Below are 20,264 nucleotides of genomic sequence, written 5' to 3' on the forward strand. Positions count from 1 at the left end.
TTTATACACTACCCTTTGGGAATTTTTTTGAGAAAAAAATTATTTGTAGATTTTTCAGTAGGCTTCTTGACTTATCGTCTTGAAGTTCCTCCACACAGCAGCAATGAGCGAAGAACTAGAAAAAAGAGAGGTCGAGGATATAAAGCCCAAGAAGGAAAAGAAGGAGAAAAAGGAAAAGAAGGAAAAGAAAGAGAAGAAAGAGAAGAAGGAAAAGAAAGATGTAAAAGAGAAGAGAGATAAGAAGGAGATCGAAGAGATTGAGATCGATGTGAACCTGGCCACTCCTCTTTCGAAAAAGGAACAGAGATTGTTAAAAAAGGGTAAGATAACCTTGGAGGAGCTCGAGAAGCAAAAGAACATAGACACGCCAGCCCCAGTGGTTAGCAACGTTGAGTCCACTGGAGCTGAGAAAGAAGAGAAGAGAGCAGAGTTCAGTGTGTGGATTGGTAACATGGCCTTTGATACCACAAGGGAGGATCTTACAAGATATTTGGTGGCAAAATCTGCTACTTTGCCCGAATACACAACCGAAATGAAGCCAGAGGATTTGGCCAAGATTGAAGAATCCGACATAACGAGGCTGAACTTGCCCAGAAACAAGGACAAGATTAAGGGATATGCATACGTTGATTTCAAGACTGTGAACCATTTAAAAACAGCCATATCATTTAGTGAGTCGCAGCTAAACGGGCGTAATCTGTTGATCAAGGATGCGAAATCATTCGAGGGCAGACCAGTTCAGGATCCACTATCCAAACTGTCCAAGAACCCACCATCCCGCATTCTTTTTGTTGGAAACTTGTCTTTTGACACTACCACGGAGTTACTGAAGGAGCATTTTGGTCACTGTGGTCAGATCGTCAAGGTGCGTATGGCTACCTTTGAGGATAGTGGGAAGTGTAAGGGGTTCTCGTTCATTGATTTCAAGGATGAGACTGGTCCAACCAATGCCCTCAAGGACAAACTGTGCAAGAAGTTAATAAACCGTCCTCTGAGACTGGAGTTCGGTGAAGACAGGTCCAAGCGTGCTCCGAAGAGGAAAGCCCCAGAAGGACAACAGCATCCGATACAAGAGGTGGGTCACACTCCAGAACCAGTGGAGAGAGCTGAAAGACCAGAGAGACCGGAGAGATCTGAGAGACCAGTGCAAAAGGATGACAGGAAGAAAAGGAGGTTTGACAACGACAGAGGTTCCAACAAGAGACCAAAGTCGTCTGTTGCCTTGGCTAATGCGCAAAGAGCGAGTGCAGCCATCGTTGCTTCCACTGGTACCAAGGTGAAGTTCTGATTGTATGAGTGTTATCAAAATTGTATAATAGATTCTACAAAGAAAGAAGAGAGTGTTCGAGCATTTTTACAATAGAACAACCACAACGAAGCGGTTGTGCCACGTCTTTTATCAACTCTATCAATCCCTCTGGACCACCTTTCATCACTGCACAGCTAGTTCAATCATACCACATCTTGATCAATTCCTCGGAAACAGCACTGGGCGTGAGGACACCTAGATCCGTGATCAAGGCAGTGATATACTCGTGAGGAGTAAAGTCGACGTGGTGCTCAACATTGATATCTTCATCCTGCGTGGTAAATTCGATAGGATTTTTGTTTGCGGGGAGATCATCAGGTCCCAATGGAAACAATCTCACAAACTTGTGACTTTCAGCAACCACGTAGAACGGTTTGTTGGAGTTCTTGGCCAACACACCAACCTGGTACGACCCAATGTGGTTGATGATGCCTCCACTCTCCGAGACACCCTCAGCACCCACAAACACCTTGTCCACCTTGTCTATGACGTAGCCAACCTGAGAGTCATGGATCATGGCAACCGGTATGCCGTTGGCCCTTAGCTCGTCCACCATGCTTCTGCGTTCACTGTCTGGAACAGGACGGGCCTCGGTGCAGTAAACTCTGAACCTTATGAATTTCGAGGCAGCATGGGTTAGTAGATTTAAAACCACACGCGAATATGAATGTACAAGCACTATATCATCGTCCCTGATGAAAGGCAATCCGATCGTGGCTATTTTCTGACGGCTCTCCTTGGCTCTCTTCACAAAGAGCTGACCGTTTTCCGTCAAATGTATCCTGCACGCCTCCCAATCCGAGTATAAATGTGTGTTTCTCAGCACGAATCTTGTGAACAGATCACAGCCAGCAGACAGCGAGATTGCGTTTGGGATGGAGTTCTTCAGTTCCGTGGTGGCTCCCGAGATTAGCTGCATGAGCTCTGCTGATGTGGCTGGTTGTTTGACCTTTAAAAGAGTCACCAGTGATTCGATAGCTGCAATCGGCATGGTTATCTCCGGGTCTTCCTTCAGAAACCGGAGGTATGTTTCTTTTATGTCAAAGTCTGAGCTTGTTGGTTAGTATTCATGCTGAAAGCATCCAAGCCAAAGACACTTACTCCCCGCCATTCTGGTATCAAATAACTGATTTTTGGTATTAATTTCAACTCTGTTTCCAATTTTAAAGCCTTAACAAAGGTTATATTTGGAATCTTATCTGTATTCTCTGACTAAACTTTCCTCAATAAGAAAGTGTGAGTAATCTCAGATGGCCCTCAGCAAATTCTGGAGCTCATCGACTGGGCTCATCGGCCAGGCCTATCTATTTTTCACTCCACTCGTTAAGGCCGGTTGAATACGAGTTAGGTACTGGTTAAAAACTGGTTAAATGCCGGTTTTCAAGATGAAAACTCCACTGTTTAATATCCAGCAACTCAGGAGATTTTCCTCCTTCCGGGGTCTCAATCAGGAAATAAAAATATCACCGCTGGCCAAGATCAGGAACATAGGAATCATCGCCCATATTGATGCGGGAAAGACCACCACCACCGAGAGAATGCTCTACTACGGCGGTCTGACAAGAAGCATTGGAAACGTTGATGATGGAGATACAGTGACGGACTATCTTTCTGCCGAGCGCGAGAGAGGAATCACGATTCAGAGTGCCTCGGTGACTCTTCCATGGAACGGAAGATCCATCAACCTCATAGACACACCGGGCCATGCAGACTTCACGTTCGAGGTGATTAGATCGTTGAGAGTGCTCGATGGAGTAGTCACCATTCTGGACAGTGTGGCTGGAGTTGAGGCCCAGACTGAGAAGGTGTGGAAGCAAGCCAGCGATTTGGGCATTCCCAAGCTGGCCTTCCTGAATAAGATGGATCGTGACGGTGCTGGGTTCGGCAGAACGGTCAAGGAAATAGTGGCCAGATTGGGAACTCGCGTTGTCCTTGTGAATGTTCCTCATTTCAAGCACGATTCTGCCAGTCAAGGTAGCAAGTTCGATGGGGTAATTGATGTCTTCGAGAAGAAGCTACTTCAATGGGAGGAAGGTGATGGAACGGACCTCAAGGTTACCGATATCTCGGACCACTCCACCACTCCAGAGCTCTACGAAGAGTGCGAGAGGTGTCTTGAAGCTGCTGTTGAAACGCTGGGTGAATTTGACGAGGAGGTGGTTTCTGCTTTTTTGGAGACGGAAGATTACATGAAGGTTCCTCCTTCCGTTCTCAAGGCTGCACTTAAAAGAGCCACTCTAGAGTCGTACGCGGTGCCCGTTCTTTGCGGCTCGAGTTTCAAAAATATTGGAGTTCAGCCTCTGTTGGATGCTGTGGTTGATTATCTTCCATCTCCGTTAGAGATGAAGCTTCCGGAAGTCACTACTGACTTTAAGAGTATCGCCAGGTCCAAGAAGAAACAGCCCAAGAAAGATGAGGTGAATGACAACCATTTGGCTGTTACAATAGATCCAGTTAGTGGTTTGAATATCAACAACAACAAGAACTTGACCACGGCATTGGCTTTCAAGGTATTGACCGATCCAATGAGAGGAATCATGGTCTTCGTGAGAGTGTACTCTGGCCAGTTACAGCCCAACTCCACACTACTGAATACCACCACCGGTGAAAGAATTAAGATAAAGAAATTGTTGCTGATGCATGCTGATACTCCTCGGGAAGTTTCCAAGCTCGAGTCCGGTAGTATTGGTGTTATTACAGGGGTAAACAGCATTAGAACTGGTGATACTCTCGTCAGTCATGCTACGAAGAAAGACGTTAATGGACTTCAGCCCCGGGAGACGATGGTGAAATTACATCCCATAAATATTCCTCCTCCTGTTTTTTCTGTTTCTTTGGAACCGGTTACTCACGGTGACCGGAGAAATATGGAAACTGCTCTTGAGACAGTGTTGAGAGAAGATCCCAGTCTCCATTTAAGTGAAGATGATGAGTCCGGCCAGACCATTTTGTCGGGAATGGGAGAATTGCATCTGGAAATCACAAAGGACAGACTATTGAAGGATATGAAGGTGAATGTCGACGTTGGTGATGTCAAAGTTACATTCAAAGAGACGATTCTGAGGCCAACCAATTACTTCACTAAGACCGTGCCCTGTGAGAAGGGTGGTGAGTTCAAGATCACGTTGAGTCTGGATTCCTTTGAGGGAGATATTAAAGAAACGTCATTCGCCGAAGAGCCAAGCTTCATCGCACTGAATATGGACAATAATGCCATTCTGCTGGAAGAATCGAGTGAATCTGAAAAAATTCGTGAAAGCCTCAAAGGCCTAGAAGGTGGTGAAAAAGGATGGCCGTTTGCAATTGCTTACGAGACCATGATCAGGGCCCTTGTTTCGGGTGTGACTGCTTCGCTTCAAGTCGGTGGTCCGATCGCGAGATTGCCTGTCCATTCGACAATTGTTCGGATAAAGGAATGGGAGGTTCCGCTGGCTGCGGATAATGTATCTCCTCTGCTAACCTTGGCCAGACAGGCTGTGCTTGAGGCGTTGGCCAGTTTGGACCCGAAGGACACCACCCTAATGGAGCCTCAAATGAAGGTCTCCGTCTATGTGAACGATGAGGATCTAGGGGTTGTCATCCAGGATCTAATGGGTACGAGGAAGGCCAATATTTCAGGCATAGAAGAAACTGGTGATGAAGCCGCAGGGGACGAGCTGAGATGGGCTAAACAGGAGGCAGAAAGAACATACGTGCCTCAAGACCCCACGATGATGTACATCAAGTCCGGCCAGGCGGCTGGCAAAAAGGCCGTGAGATTCAACTCGCCGTTGAAAGAAATGATTGGTTATCTCCCAAAGCTCCGAAGCCTCACCAAAGGTAGAGGAGTCTACGATATGGAGTTTGCCGGAATGTACCGGATCCCCGGTGACCGGTTGCAAGATGTGTTGAGACACGACCTCTGAGATTGCCACTTTCGCGTCGCGTCTTAGATACCTGTATATATATTTTGATCGCGTTAAGTGTACAATAAACATCAAAATGGCGAGTAAGTGAGAGTTAAAAAATTGCTATTTGTATATGACTCGAGTTAAGGAACTAACCTTTTTGATTTTTTACAGCTTACCAATCATACGGACAAGGAGGGTTCAACACCTATGGAAACCCATCTACAGGCTTTGAAGAGCCTCAAAGCACCGAACCACGTTTGCAACCCAAGAATAGCATCACGCCTGTGACGATTAAGCAGATTCATGCTGTGAGCCAGCCTCTTCAAGATGCCGGGTTTTTTTTCCATAACATGGAGATTGCTGCAGTTTCGTTCATAGGCGTTGTCCGTAACGCTGTTGACGTTTCGAATGCTATCTCGTACACGATTGAGGACGGAACCGGGTCTATTGAGGTCAGAGAATGGTACGACGAAGGAGCTGGAGCCAAGGAGCCATTTCCTACCAATATCTACGTGCACGTTTCTGGGTCTTTGAAGTTATTCAACGGAAAGAAAAGTGTGCAGAACCCACGTATCCGCAAGGTGGAGGACCACAACGAAGTGGTTTACCACAACCTGTATGCTATCGCCGCCTACCTCAGATCCAAGAACCCAAACAAGCAAGTGAAAATGAACAGCAATGGCGACCTGTTTGTGTCGGAGCCAGCTTCTGAGGAGGGACTTCCTAAGGACAGGATCATGAAGTACATCGCCACGATGACTCCATCTATGGCTGAGGGTGTTCCGGCCTCGTTGATCGCGAGATCGCTGAAACTCAACGAGAACGAGGTGGAGGCCCACATACGCGATCTGTGCGATGCTGGCAAGGTGTACTCGGGATTCGATGATAATGGTTATCTTGCTGTTTAAGGGCTATATAATGAACAGCTTCCGCGAAATCTCAGATGTAGGAGGTCTTTGCTGAGAAGAAGGAGGCCCAGAGTTCCTGGTTTGAAACAACTTCACCGCCGTCGGTTCTCTTCTCAATAAGGCCGTTGAGAGTCTTGGTGAGCTCAATGGAGTCAACGGTGTTGTTCTTGGCCTCCTCGGACTCGTCTTCATCCTCGGACATTCCCAGATTCTTCTTGATAAGATCAAGTCTCTTTTTCGTAGAAAGATAAACGATTGATTCCTCGACGGAATTCTCGATCACGAACATCCACACCGTAGTTCGGTTCTTCTGGCCAATCCTGTGGATACGACTAATGGCCTGCAGTTCCAACGGACTGTTCACCAGAGGCTCGCACAAAAATACGTGCGACGCGTTCACGAGAGTCAGCCCAGCAGCCTGAGCTTTAGCGTTAAGCAAAAAGCACGTGATGGAGCTGTCGTTCTTGAACTTGGCGATGTTCGTCACAGTGCCTGCATGGCTGTAGTTTCCATTACCACTAGAAAGTGTTTCCGAAGAGCCCAAAAATTCCACTTGGTTCTGTTTCAAAGCAATCCCAATGACATAAAGAAGATCTGCCCATTGCGAAAAGATAATTATCTGGACGTTGGGCTCGTTCTTTTTCAACCACATCACTTGCTTCACCAGAAGGTCCACCTTGGAACCATACGATTTGGCAAGCTCCATCTCTTGGATCTGCTCGAGAACATTGGCTTCCAGAGGCTTGTAAATCGAGAACAAATCCTGTTTCTGAATCGAAACACTGTTCTCGGTATGTTCTTCCGAGGTTACCACCATGTTACCCTTGAGCTTGGCCTTGGGGAAGGTGAAATTATAGATGTTGGAGCTTCTCAGTGGACTCTTGCAGATGGGACAGATCTTTTTGTTTCTCATCCATTCCTCGAGACACTCTTTGCAATATTGGTGGCCACAAGCGGTCAAAGACCCGATCACAATGGAGCATTGACAGATGGTGCAGAACCTATCTTCCTCCGAGAAGGTGTTTGCCTGTAAGCCCTTTTTCAGACTTTCCAGATAATGCAAACGTGCTTTTGTGGACCTGACTCTGTTCTGTGCATCAAAAACAGTCTTTGCCAAACTTTCAAAGTGGGAATTGACCGAGGCCTCGCTGGGATTGGCCAATGTTTCAGCCGGCTTGTAGGCTTTGACACTATCCGAGAATGCCTGAAGACTTCTGTAATACTCGATCCTGGAGTTATAGGTCTCGTTCAACGATTCGGAAAATATCTTGCGAGCAATTGTGCAAGCCTTTTTCTGGACGTCAAAGTCTTTTTTCATTCTCGAATACACGGTTCCCAGTAGCTTGGCCTCAACTTCGGATCTTTTGTCCTGGTTCAAAGAAAGCTCGTCCAATTGCTCTTTGACTCTGGCAACCAGTGATCTCAAAGAGAGTTTGGCATCGTAAGCAGCATCTGGAAGTATCGAGTTCCTGATATCGTTCAGTTCTTTTCTCAGAGCAGATTCTTCCTGTGTGTGGAACGTCTGGATCACCATATTGCTGGTGGGCTTCCTCTTTCCAGCAACACTGTCATCAATAGTGAGTACACAGAGTTCTCTATCTTCCAAGACCAACTGCAAAATTTCCAAGAAGCTGAATGTGATCTCCTGGTCATCCAGAGAAGTCTGATATTCCTTACCAGTCTTATCAACTTCATCATCATTCAAAGGACGTTGTAAAACCTCGGCTATCTTCCCAATCCATGAGTTGATATAACTGGCTTGCTTATTCAGGCTTTTGATCAATAGCACGTACTTTTCAAACACTAGTCGAGACTCCAATCCCACTGAATATTGCGAAACGTCCTGGATCTCCAAAATAGGAACAACAGGCAGTTCTTTGCCCTCTTCTATTTGGGCAACAGTCACATTCTTGTCGTTCTTACGGACTGCCTCTTCGAGTTTGGTCTTCAAACTTTCAACCGCAGTCTTCACCTTCTTGATGTTATCTTCGAGCATTTCTCTTCTGAGAAGTTCAGCCTTCTCGTAGTATTCCCTCTCTATGAGTCTTTGGGCTAATTCTTCAGGTGTAAGATCTTCGTCTTCAATGTCGTCTTTGTTAGGCAAAGCCTGGACCGCTTCCTCTTCCAAATTAACCACCTCCGAGATCGGGGGAAGTGGGTTGTACAATTGGTAATGGCCTGATCCAATAAAGAAGTAGGCCCTATGAAGAAGCTCCAACCATGATCTCAGTCTCTGACGACAATTCTGAACTGGGGAACCTTGAGATTCTTCGGTCACGTCATTGACTCTTGAAACTTCCATAGCATTGGCAAGTTCTTCGCGAAAGACATCCACCTTCTCCTCTATAAAAGGAAGGATTCCTTTCCAGATCTTTATAGCGTCTTCGGGTCTTCTTTGGTACTCTCTAACCTGACCTTGCACCAACACGGTGTGTGCAATGAACCTCTCTCTGTTCAATACCTCGTTAGCAGACTCCTTCCGGATATCGTCCAGAACAGTATCTATAGTTCCCAATCCCAGATTTTCGTTAATTCTTCTGCGAACATTGCCCTGCCTGATTTGGGCATGGCAACATGTCTGTCTGAGCCGCACGAGCCATTGACGCATGAACGTCAAAACCGTCGTGGTGGGCTCCCAGTCTTCCACGATGGGTTCTCCATTGGCATTCAACGACACATCTGAAAGAAAGGAGTCAAAGAGATGGTCGTAATTATCACGTTCAACAGCAGTGAACGGAACAGTCAGTAACACTCTGCTTTGCTCTGGAAGCTTGATCTGGTCAGCAACCATGCTTTTGGTGTGTCTCAGGGCTATCTGTCTCCATAGCCTTATAAAGTCAATTGGAGGATGCGCATTGACCAGCTTTCCCCAGGCTGCTTCGGCAGCAACTGTGGTAGTATCATCGAAAGGAGTGAACCTCAGGAACGACAATGTAGACTGGAGATCTGAGAGGTTGTTTCGGATGGGAGTCCCAGAAACTCCCCATGAGTGGTACCTTGGGATAATTCTGCAAATTTTGGCAGCATTGGAGATCTTATTGGACACCATCTGAACTTCATCAAGGACAATTCTCCAGAATTGGAGGAGCATCAGTGGAGACGAATAGTCAATGCGGTGGTACGATTCCTCCTCCTCGTCATCTGAGTCCAGGGCTTCACTTTTCACTTTTGCCAATGTAGGTTCTGGGGTTGCAACCTCGTGGTCTTTCAACAAACTTGAGAGGTTTCTAGCACACTTTCTTCTTGGTCTGGAGCTCGGGTTGAACAGAGCCCGATGAAGCTCTCTGGCAACGACCTGATATGATACCAGAACCACGTCAAAACCCTTCAATTCCTCAGCCATCTCGCTTGGAGTCTTCGTCTCTCCCTTGGAACTTTTCTCAAAGCTGTAGATGCCCTTGTAGGTGGTGCTTGAGAGGTGCGGTGCGTAATTGGCGATCTCCTGGCTCCATTGACTGATGATGGAGTCCGGGCAAATTATGAGCGTAGTCTTGGACTTGTACACTTGTCTGCCTGCAAAATTGTCAAATGTAGTCTCTTCATTCGAAAAAGGGCGCGGGTTCAGCAGAATGAGGGAGATGATCTCGACGGTCTTGCCCAGTCCCATCTCTTCAGCCAGTAAAGCCTGGGCTGGTGGACATTCAAACAGTTGCAAAACCGCATGAGCTCCTTGCTCGGATATGATATTTCCAGAATATCGGTTATAGTAAAACGGTTCGGGGTTCCCGTGGAATTGCACCCTGGAAAATCCAAACGACAGCCTATCAAGACATCTGTCAACGGTGCCATAAACATCTGAACGGGGGTCAAAAAAGGGGATACGAAGCACTTTTCGTGATATCGGGTCATATTTTACACCTTCGTGTTTTAATAACCATTCGACCGAGTCGCGCTGAAACTTGATCAGCTCTCCTTTCAGTTGGTCTGGGGTATTGTCTTCGGGATTTTCAGTCGCAGAGGCGCGAGTATTTTGTGTGATAAGCTCGTAGAATGATTCTGACGATGCGGTTTCCAATCTCAATCTCTTGATGTCATCAATTGCCATTCCACGCTGGTACTCTGTAGGCCATTTCTCGGTCTCCAATTCGAGCACTGCCTCTATGGCTTTAACGTCTATGCTGTGGATTTTCTCAAAGACGCTTTCAATCATGTTTATCTTCCACGCAATCTCCACCGCAACCGAAAGATTTTCAGACTCAACCGAGATCTCGCAAAAACAGGTCAGGGAATGCTCCAACGTAGGAGACTTCTTGGACGACTTCAGTCTCTTTAGAAACCTTACCTGTGCTTGAATTCTGGAGGCCTCATCAGGTTCCAGACTTGATGTTTCCACTTTGAAGAATTGGGAGGAGCTCCTGGTGCTTTTAACAGTCAGAAATTCAGAATCTACTGCCAGGACAACAGGGAGTGTAAGGCCATACACCTCTTCGCCAGTCTTGAACGCCTCCAAGTTCTCTGACAGAAAAGAAACTATCTTAGGGTCGCAAAGTCGCACATTACCACGAAGACGTGTGTCTGCTAATGATACTCTGGTTCCCTTCACTGGAACTGACGAGACAGCAGCCTCTGAGCGTGATCTCTTCTTGGACTTGGTGGGAGAAGCGGAGAACAAGGATGTAATAGCCAACAAGTCACACTCCGCCAACGAAACATCCACCAGACGTGTCTGTGCCATTTTGGTGCTAGTGACTCACAGAATAGCTAAAAAACCACAAAAATTGAAGCCTTCAGAGTGTAGTGGCCGCGGTGCCTCTCCTGATCCTCCGTCTAACTAAATACCTAGCTTTAATCCTTATCTGAGCGTGCGCTAACTAAACTGAAAAATTTAGTGGTCACGTGAAGGACAATAACCTCCGCAGTCGTCGTTTCCCTGCCAAAAATCCCCTCCCCATGGGCTCCGTTCACAGGCCCCGTTGTGTGGGCTTGCCCTTGTTTATAATCTTTTCTTTGCGAACGGCTGTTTAAGTTTCGATTTCAGTATTATTTCTGACATTCTGAGTCAGTAGCCGGATATTGTCGTTAGTTCAGCTTGAAGAGCAGTATCGAATTCGGAGGTGGCGATGTTTGGTGTAAGTAGCAATTTTGGCAACGGGCTGTCAAAAGCCCCTTCCGTGCTTGCTATGGATTTTTAATTCGGACCCAGTACTAACAATTTGTCAGAATTTCAAGCAGTTCATAAGGCATGGCAAGCAGGCCAATTTGTACCAGGATCCAGGTGCAACCCCGGAAGCCAGCTTAGCCACGCCGGAAGAGGGGCAACGACATGACAAGAAGGATCAGTATTCGAAGATGGCGACGGATATTGTGCGGGAGGAAAACGAGGAACGCAAAAGGAAACAGCAGTATGCGAATTTAGATCGATATGCTTTGATGGAGAAACTCGGAGAAGGCGCTTTTTCGGTGGTTCACAAGGCCCGGGATTTGCAGACTGGTGAATTGGTTGCTGTGAAGGTAATCAAGAAGTTCCAATTGGACGAAAAACAGCAGGCCGCGGTTTTGAAGGAGGTGACTATATTGCGGCAGATGGATCATCCCAACATTGTGAAGTTTCTGAACTTTATAGAGTGCGACGAGCACTACTACATAGTCCAGGAGCTGGTGTCTGGAGGTGAGATCTTCGCGGAGATCGTGAAGTTTACGTATTTAAGTGAGGATCTCTCTAGGCACATCATTATCCAAGTGGCACGTGCTATAAGGTATTTGCATGAGGAGGTTGGTGTTGTTCATAGAGACATTAAGCCAGAGAACATGCTTTTCGAGCCAATCGACCTGGTACCTTCCAAACACGGCGCAAAGTTACGGGCTAGTGATGATCCAAACACGAAACTAGACGAAGGTCAGATGCAATATGGTGTTGGTGGTGGTGGAATTGGTGTCGTGAAGCTGGCTGACTTCGGGCTTTCGAAGCAGATCTGGGAGAGCAACACCAAAACACCGTGCGGGACTGTTGGCTATACCGCACCTGAGATTGTGAGAGATGAACGGTATTCGAAGGAAGTGGATATGTGGGCTATTGGCTGTGTTTTGTACACACTTCTCTGTGGATTTCCGCCATTTTACGATGAACGTATAGAGACTTTAACCGAGAAAGTTGCCCGTGCCCAGTACACGTTTTTGTCACCATGGTGGGACGAGATCTCTATCGGTGCAAAGAAATGTGTCAGGAACCTTTTGACACTGGATCCACGCAAACGATACACTATTGACGATTTTTTGAATGACCCGTGGATCTTAGAGTTCGACGCGAAATATGCTGCTTCAGCTGCTCCAGCTGCTCCAGTGGTGCCGATGGCAGCCCCAGCAACTACCGTGGTAAATCACCAGCCTGTTGCGGCCACTATGAGCGTTCCGCATCCAGTCGAGACTATCCAGCGGTTTTCTTCTCATTTGGGTTCTGACGGATCCGAATTCCAGCCACCAGCCTACACTAGCAATCGTGTCAGTCCGGCGCTTTATTCCCCTGCAGCGCTTGCCCTTCGTGATGCTTTTGACATATCTGCAGCAGTGCATCGTATGGGTGAAGAAGCTGCTCTTCCGGGAAATTCAGCTGCCTACAAACGTGGTGGGAAGCTCGATATGCTTTCGGAAGAAGACAGTTTCGACGAAGAGAGAGAAGTCGAACATTTCGAAGGGGCTTTGCGTCAACCAAGACCACTGGAAGTGGAGACAGACAGTGGCCGTGTGACTCAACAAGAGGGGGTTATGTCGCCGGTTCGCTTAGCATCCAAGCCGTTTGATTTGAACCTAAAGACAGCTACGATTCTAGAGAGGCGGAAGAATAAAGCACCGCCGCTTGTGTTTTAGATGGAAATCGGAAAAGGAGTTAGGCCATGATATTCTATGTTATTTGCTTAATAAATCTATAAACGAAAATGGTGAGGGAAAATATTTATGGCGTAGATGGGAAGGGTATGGGTGACTACTGTACTGGTGTCGAGGACTACTATACTCACGCCCGAAGATTCTAGCTCAGCCCGATACTCATAGCCACGGTAATAAAGCCTTTTTTTTTAAAAAAAAAAGGGGAATGAGCAGGTACAGCCAATGGTTTGTGGACTAATAACTTTACACTCTCAGCCCTTAAAGTAACTAGCAAGAAAAAGAAAAATAAAAAAAGAAGGTCGTGCCCGGATTCGAACCGAGGTTTATTGGATCAGAACCAACAGTGATAACCTCTACACTACACAACCTTTTGCTGTGTTGACTCCCGTTTTGTAGACCACCATATGGAGTCCTACTGGCGTTTGCACGACTATTTGCAAAGCCCTAGCAACTAAACCAGACGACCACAAGTACTCCAAACATTTTGGAATTTTTGAAATTACTTTTGAACATATAGGCTTTATATATAAACAACATTCTGCCATAAAATCCACACAAACCATTCACAACAGGGCCGGAGTAACTCTCATCACCCGTACACGTGTGTTCAGCGTAAACCACATCCCGAAATTGAGCCGCACCCGACCCAACCCGATAAAAAAAAATTTTCAGGCCTCCCTTCGCATATATACCTGTGAAACGTCCCCCTTTTCTCATCACTAAGCTGGTCTCTCTTTTCCACCCTTCAGTGAAAAGATCAACAATGTCTGCTGCCAGTGAATCGAAGCAATCCACTGAGGTGCTTGCTGAGCTTTTCAGCAAGTTGACCGTCGCCACCGCCGAGGATCGCGATGCTGCTGCCGCCAACGTGTCGTCCTTCTTGAACGGTTCGATCATCGAGCACGATGTTCCATACGAGTTCTTCCAGAAGCTCGCCGCTTCCATCAAGGACAAGAAGGCTTCGATCAATGCCCTTGAGGCCGTCTCCCACATCGCCTCTGCTGCCAACCTCTCGCCTTCTGTCGAGCCATACATCATCGACCTTGTTGAGGAGATCTCGACCAAGAGTGGTGACAAGCAGAACGACGTCAGAGACGTTGCCGCCAAGACCCTCCTCGCCATCTCTAAGGCCGTTACCCCAACCTCCATCAAGGTGCTCTTGCCAAAGCTCACCAACGCTTTGTCTACCACCAGCAAATGGCAGGAGAAGATTGCCGTTCTTGACGCCATCACCGCTCTCGTTGACAACGCCAAGGACCAGCTTGCTCTGCGTATGCCTGAGTTGATCCCGGTCTTGTCTGAGGCTATGTGGGATACCAAGGTTGAAGTCAAGAAGGCTGCCACTGCCACCATGACCAAGTGTACTGCCACTATCGACAACAAGGATATCGAGCCTTTCATTCCAAAGCTCATTACCTCGATCGCCAACCCAACTGACGTTTCCGAGACCGTGCACATCCTGGGTGCCACCACCTTTGTTTCTGAGGTGACCACCGCCGCTCTCTCCATCATGGTGCCTTTGCTGTCCAGAGGTCTCGCCGTCCGTGATACCTCCATCAAGCGTAAGGCTGCCGTCATTGTCGACAACATGTGTAAGCTCGTGGACGATCCTCAGGTTGTTGCTCCTTTCATGGAGAAGATGTTGCCAGCTTTGAAGGCTAACTTTGCCACCATCGCTGACCCAGAAGCCCGTGAGGTCACCCTCAGAGCCCTGACCACCTTGAAGAGAGTCGGTGCCGTTGGTGACGACGACATTCCACCAGAGGTGTCCACCGCCGGTGATGTCCAGGTCAACCTCGACATTCTCAACGACTTGACCAAGGAAGAGAAGGTCGGTGCTCGTTTCGATCTCGTCAAGATCTACGTTGCTGCCATTGCCGGTGACCTCATCGACGAGAGAAAGACCGAGATCGAGGACTGGTACGCCAACCTCACTCCTTTCCTTACCATCTTCTTGCACGAGGCCCAGGCCAAGGCTATTGTTGAGAGCTTCAGAACCCAGGCCGTCAACAACATTCCAAAGCCTCCTTCTTTCGAGGACGAAGATGACGAAGGTGAAGACCTCTGTAACTGTGAGTTCTCGCTCGCCTACGGTGCTAAGATCTTGCTGAACAAGACCCAATTCCGTCTTAAGAGAAACAGAAGATACGGTTTGTGTGGTCCTAACGGTTCCGGTAAGTCCACCCTTATGAGAGCCATTGCCAACGGCCAGGTCGAGGGTTTCCCAACCCAGGACGAGTGTAAGACTGTCTACGTCGAGCACGACATTGACGGAACTGAGGCTGACACCTCTGTCTTGGACTTCGTCTACGGTACCGGTGAGGTTGCCTCCAAGGAGGAGATCTCCAAGAACCTGACTGAGTTCGGTTTCTCTGACGAGATGATCGCCATGCCAATTCAATCGCTTTCTGGTGGTTGGAAGATGAAGTTGGCTCTTGCACGTGCCGTGCTTAAGAAGGCCGACATCTTGTTGTTGGATGAGCCAACCAACCATTTGGATACCGTTAACGTTGCCTGGTTGGTCAACTACTTGCAGACCTGTGGTATCACCTCCATTGTTGTCTCCCACGACTCCGGTTTCTTGGACAAGGTTGTGCAGTACATTATCCACTACGAAGGTTTCAAGCTAAGAAAGTACAAGGGTAACCTTTCTGAGTTCGTCAGAAGAGTTCCATCCGCCAAGTCTTACTACGAACTCGGAGCCTCCGAGGTTGAGTTCAGATTCCCAGAGCCAGGTTACCTTGAGGGTGTCAAGACCAAGCAGAAGGCTATCGTCAAGGTCCAGAACATGACCTTCCAGTACCCAGGTACCACCAAGCCACAGTTGACCAACATCAACTTCCAGTGTTCGCTTTCCTCGCGTATTGCTGTTATTGGTCCTAACGGTGCCGGTAAGTCCACCCTGGTCAACGTTTTGACCGGTGAGCTTTTGCCAACCAGCGGTGACGTTTACGTCCACGAGAACTGTCGTATTGCCTACATTAAACAGCATGCTTTTGCCCACATCGACTCGCATCTCGACAAGACTCCATCTGAGTACATCCAGTGGCGTTTCCAGACCGGTGAGGACCGTGAGACCATGGACCGTGCCTCTAGACAGATCAACGAGAACGACGAGAATGCTATGAACAAGATCTTCAAGATCGATGGTACTCCACGTCGTATCGCTGGTATCCACTCCAGAAGAAAGTTTAAGAACTCTTACGAGTACGAGTGTTCTTTCAACCTGGGTGAGAACATCGGCATGAAGAACGAGCGTTGGGTCCCAATGATGTCCGTTGACAACGCCTGGTTGCCAAGAGGAGAGCTTATGGAAACTCACTCCAAGCTCGTTGCCGAGGTTGACATGAAGGAGGCTCTTGCCTCTGGTCAGTTCCGTGCTCTTACCAGAAAGGAGATCGAGTCGCACTGTGGTATGATGGGTCTTGACGCCGAGTTGGTGTCGCACTCGCGTATCAGAGGTCTCTCCGGTGGTCAAAAGGTCAAGTTGGTCTTGGCTGCTTGTACTTGGCAAAGACCTCACTTGATCGTTCTTGATGAGCCAACTAACTACTTGGACCGTGACTCTTTGGGAGCCCTGTCCAAGGCCATCAAGGCTTTCGAGGGTGGTGTCGTCATTATCACTCACTCTGCCGAGTTCACCAAGGAGTTGACCGAGGAAGTTTGGGCCGTTACCAACGGTACCATGACTCCATCTGGTCACAACTGGGTCCAAGGTCAAGGTGCTGGTCCTCGTCTCGAGAAGAAGGATGACGAAGGCGACAAGTTCGATGCCATGGGTAACAAGATTGCTTCTGTCAAGAAGAAGGCTAAGTTGTCTTCTGCTGAGCTCAGAAAGAAGAAGAAGGAGAGAATGAAGAAGAAGAAGGAACTGGGTGACGCTTACGTCTCATCCGACGAGGAATTTTGAGTCCTATTAGAATTATACATGGCGGCGATATCCTAATTTCATCTTCATTCGATAATATCAATTGTTTTTGTTCTGTCTAAATTTATCAGTAACCAATTTGTCAAACTAACCTGTAGACGTTTATTATTGAACATTTGTGGATGAGTAAAGGAGAAAGAGAGATGTCCGTATTGTTTAGAAGGTGAAGCTGTTAGTGGTAGAGCACACGACAAATTCTATGTTGTGGTGTTCAGGCCTGTTTGTTGTTAAGACAACTACTTGCTAACTTTTCTCTGTTTTTTGATGAAGATGATTTTTTCAGTTTTCTATTTTGCGTGGCTTTTTGTCGTATTGATACTGAATTCTTCGTTTGCCAATGGACTATCGAAAAACGAGTCTGCCCAAACGCCGCAGAACAATGCTTCATTGAACGCTCCTTTGAACGCTACCAGACAAGTCATCCGGAGCCGGATGCACCGCCAAAGCTCTTACGCCCCCTTTGCTGTTGAATGTCCCGTCAATATGACTTTCGTGAGAAGAGCAGAAGTAAGTAGCTGTTTTTTATGTCTTTGTCGGCGCTAGATACTCACATATTTAGACGATTTCACCCCAGGAAAAGGCGTTTCTAAGAAAAAAGCAAGTTGTAACAGCCAATGCCTTATCAGCACTTTTTGAGCGCCTCGCTATACCCGGCTTGAAGTATAAGGATGTGCTCAACAGCTCAGTACCCCAAATTGCAATAGCTGTTTCTGGGGGAGGTTATCGATCTATGTTGGTGGGGGCTGGAGTCCTAGCTGCCTTTGATAACAGAACAGTGAATTCTACGCGAGGCTCGGGCCTAGGTGGCATTCTACAGGCTTCGACGTATTTAGCAGGAATTTCAGGCGGTAGTTGGCTAGTGTCTTCGTTGATGATGTACGACTTTGCTTCAGTTGTAAAGCTTCGAGACATGGATTCGTGGCTACTCAACGAGCCTTTACTTGAGGGAGTGCCAAACTTTGAGGTAGAAATATCCGGCACCAACATCATGAATCTGAAGTCTCCCGTTGCCGATTCAGGAACCATGGACAAAGGTGATACAAAGTCAGACACAAAAGCACAGTCTTCGCTAGCGGGCATAATGAACAAGCTTTTGAAAGAACAGGATTCTGATAGCAACACCGATATCCAGAAGTCAATTTTGCGGTACTACAAGGAGATAATGGCTGAGGTTAGACCCAAAAAGCACGCTGGATACAAGGTATCGTTGACTGATTACTGGGGAGCAGCACTGGCAAAGAAGATCTTTCCTCGCTCACCACAGACTGTGGGTAGAACCTTCTCCGGAATATCAAGAATGGAATCTTTCAAGCAAGGAGGTGCCCCACTTCCAATACTAGTTTCTAATTGCAAAAACGGAGCCGCCAACAGTGCTAGTTTGGACTCCATGCTCATGGAGTTTAATCCATACGAGTTCGGGTCTTGGGAGCCATATCTCAACGCATTCTCTCGTCTTAGTTATCTGGGAACAGAATTATACAACGGAAAATTATCATCTTCTGAAAACAGCACAGGCCAGAGGATATGCTATTCGGGTTTCGACAACGCTGGGTTTGTGACGGGAACTTCATCTTCCTTATTCAACAGTGTGCTTCTCTATCTGTGGCAGATTGCTTCCTCATCCGAAGAAGAGACATTCATGGCAATCAAAGACATACTAAGCGTTTTCAGCCTTTCTGGGGATGGTAAACCGGGGAAGTCTGATTATGCTCTCTATGAGCCAAACCCATTCTTAGGATTATCTCACATCAACCAAACATCTTCTATTGTCGGCGACAAGACTCTTAAGCTTGTTGATGGAGGAGAAGATGGCCAAAACATACCTTTCTTTCCCTTCACCCAGAGTTCACGAGAGGTTGACGTGATATTTGCGGTTGATTCTAGTAACGACTCAGAAAACTGGCCGAATGGAACCTCTTTAATCAAACCTTCGAAGAGGTACAACTCAAGAAACAAGACATGGGAGTTTACTACAATGAAAATTCCAAATAAAAAAACAAACAGGATGTTGGAGTATACCACATTCCCGTTGAGTCCATCCTATAAGGAGATGAGCGATAAAGGTTACAACAAAAAGCCTGTATTCTTTGGATGCAATATTACAGGCGGATACACTTTGTTGAGCAACGCATCATTGACAGCAAATAGTACCAGTTCCTATGAAGAAGAGGATGTCTGGCTTTCCCCTCTGATTGTTTACTTGAGCAATACTGATCTCTCCTATGCCTCCAATACTTCCACGTTCAAACTCACCTACACACATGATGAAATGTCCAAGATGATCACTAACGGCTATAATGTCGCAACCCAGTCCAATTCTTCATACTTTTCACAATGTGTCGGATGTGCTGTGATGAAACGTTCCTTTGACCGTGAAACCATCAAGCAAGGGCTATTGTTCGAACGTCATCAGCCGCACATTCCTGAAGTTTGTTCGAAGTGCTTCAAAGAGCTCTGTTACAACTGATCGAAAGGCGTATCCCGCTTCGCATTTTCTGATGAATTTTTCTTGGTTCTAGGCTATACATTCTAGGCCAAAAATCTCTTTGGTATATTTGCCAATATGATCTGCGACTTAGTTGTTTTGGTCTGAGCCACACCTTCATGCTCTTGTTCGTGCTCGGCTTCGTGCTCAACTTCGTGCTCGTGATGCAACAGTTCGTGCTCTATATCTTCTGGGTGCTGGATGTATACTTCAGGGTCATTCTCAGCATGGTGCTCGAGCCAATGATGTCTCTCGTACTCACCTTCGAAGCCGAGCTCATGTCCAACACCAACACCCATATCCGGAAGCTCGCCGCCAGCAGCAGAGAACTCTTTCCACTCCTCGAACGAAATTTCACCGTCGTTGTTTTTGTCAATCAATCCCATTACCGTGCTCAGGATCCTCTCTTTAGTTCCCTCCTTGATTCCTTCGGATCTATCATGAGATCCCATACCGTCTCCTTTGCCAACGACTTCTTCCCTCATCAGACCATACATTCTCAGAATGTCATTTCCACTCAGCGAATTCACATTCCTCGTGTCGTGAAGTTTGAACACGGACTCGGGGTCATGTTGATCGATACCGTGTTCTGACTTCATGTGCCATGACTGCCACGAAACGCCCTCTGGAGGGGACTCGTACAAATCTGTGCCCACCTGCTTGGGGTCTTCGTGAGCAAAGGCAAGGGATAAAAATAATGCTGTGATCAGGCTAAATTTGATCATTTTGGTTCCAAAGCGGCACTCGTGTTTGTCGAAGATTGTGTTGTGGATTGGATTTTAGACCAGTATCGAGGCCCACCAGATGAGGCTTCGAAATCAAACCAGATCGGGAGCCAGGGCAAAACTGCACTGCCTTGTACATGAAGTAGCTAATGGCGGTCAATATTAGCAAAAAATTAACAAAAATTTGATAAATATAC

General features: G+C 47.1%; 9 protein-coding genes across 9 annotated transcripts; 6 read left to right on the forward strand and 3 right to left on the reverse strand.

Moving 5' to 3' along the window:
- Positions 1-103: 103 nt before the first annotated feature.
- On the forward strand, positions 104-1,288 carry KUCA_T00000589001 (uncharacterized protein; the record flags this gene model as incomplete). The annotated part of the gene is made up of 1 exon (XM_022605143.1): positions 104-1,288. The coding sequence occupies one exon, from the start codon at positions 104-106 to the stop codon at positions 1,286-1,288; it is 1,185 nt and encodes a 394-aa protein (XP_022456640.1).
- A 160-nt stretch (positions 1,289-1,448) lies between these two features.
- KUCA_T00000590001 (uncharacterized protein) lies at positions 1,449-2,420 on the reverse strand (the record flags this gene model as incomplete). Its single annotated transcript, XM_022605144.1, has 2 exons — positions 1,449-2,356; positions 2,411-2,420. The coding sequence occupies 2 exons, from the start codon at positions 2,418-2,420 to the stop codon at positions 1,449-1,451; spliced, it is 918 nt and encodes a 305-aa protein (XP_022456641.1).
- A 274-nt stretch (positions 2,421-2,694) lies between these two features.
- On the forward strand, positions 2,695-5,214 carry KUCA_T00000591001 (uncharacterized protein; the record flags this gene model as incomplete). The annotated part of the gene is made up of 1 exon (XM_022605145.1): positions 2,695-5,214. The coding sequence occupies one exon, from the start codon at positions 2,695-2,697 to the stop codon at positions 5,212-5,214; it is 2,520 nt and encodes an 839-aa protein (XP_022456642.1).
- A 76-nt stretch (positions 5,215-5,290) lies between these two features.
- On the forward strand, positions 5,291-6,107 carry KUCA_T00000592001 (uncharacterized protein; the record flags this gene model as incomplete). Its single annotated transcript, XM_022605146.1, has 2 exons — positions 5,291-5,297; positions 5,371-6,107. The coding sequence occupies 2 exons, from the start codon at positions 5,291-5,293 to the stop codon at positions 6,105-6,107; spliced, it is 744 nt and encodes a 247-aa protein (XP_022456643.1).
- Positions 6,108-6,138: 31 nt separating this feature from the next.
- Positions 6,139-10,782, reverse strand: KUCA_T00000593001 (uncharacterized protein; the record flags this gene model as incomplete). The annotated part of the gene is made up of 1 exon (XM_022605147.1): positions 6,139-10,782. One exon carries the CDS (start codon positions 10,780-10,782, stop codon positions 6,139-6,141), a length of 4,644 nt encoding a protein of 1,547 aa, XP_022456644.1.
- A 385-nt stretch (positions 10,783-11,167) lies between these two features.
- Positions 11,168-12,911, forward strand: KUCA_T00000594001 (uncharacterized protein; the record flags this gene model as incomplete). The annotated part of the gene is made up of 2 exons (XM_022605148.1): positions 11,168-11,176; positions 11,268-12,911. The coding sequence occupies 2 exons, from the start codon at positions 11,168-11,170 to the stop codon at positions 12,909-12,911; spliced, it is 1,653 nt and encodes a 550-aa protein (XP_022456645.1).
- A 781-nt stretch (positions 12,912-13,692) lies between these two features.
- On the forward strand, positions 13,693-16,839 carry KUCA_T00000595001 (uncharacterized protein; the record flags this gene model as incomplete). Its single annotated transcript, XM_022605149.1, has 1 exon — positions 13,693-16,839. One exon carries the CDS (start codon positions 13,693-13,695, stop codon positions 16,837-16,839), a length of 3,147 nt encoding a protein of 1,048 aa, XP_022456646.1.
- A 501-nt stretch (positions 16,840-17,340) lies between these two features.
- On the forward strand, positions 17,341-19,324 carry KUCA_T00000596001 (uncharacterized protein; the record flags this gene model as incomplete). Its single annotated transcript, XM_022605150.1, has 2 exons — positions 17,341-17,364; positions 17,417-19,324. 2 exons carry the CDS (start codon positions 17,341-17,343, stop codon positions 19,322-19,324), a joined length of 1,932 nt encoding a protein of 643 aa, XP_022456647.1.
- Positions 19,325-19,386: 62 nt separating this feature from the next.
- Positions 19,387-20,067, reverse strand: KUCA_T00000597001 (uncharacterized protein; the record flags this gene model as incomplete). Its single annotated transcript, XM_022605151.1, has 1 exon — positions 19,387-20,067. The coding sequence occupies one exon, from the start codon at positions 20,065-20,067 to the stop codon at positions 19,387-19,389; it is 681 nt and encodes a 226-aa protein (XP_022456648.1).
- Between the last annotated feature and the right edge of the window lie 197 nt (positions 20,068-20,264).

The sequence above is a fragment of the Kuraishia capsulata genome, genomic scaffold, assembly GCF_000576695.1.
Source record: "Kuraishia capsulata CBS 1993 genomic scaffold, Kuraishia_capsulata_scaffold_1, whole genome shotgun sequence".
Taxonomy (NCBI): domain Eukaryota; kingdom Fungi; phylum Ascomycota; class Pichiomycetes; order Pichiales; family Pichiaceae; genus Kuraishia; species Kuraishia capsulata.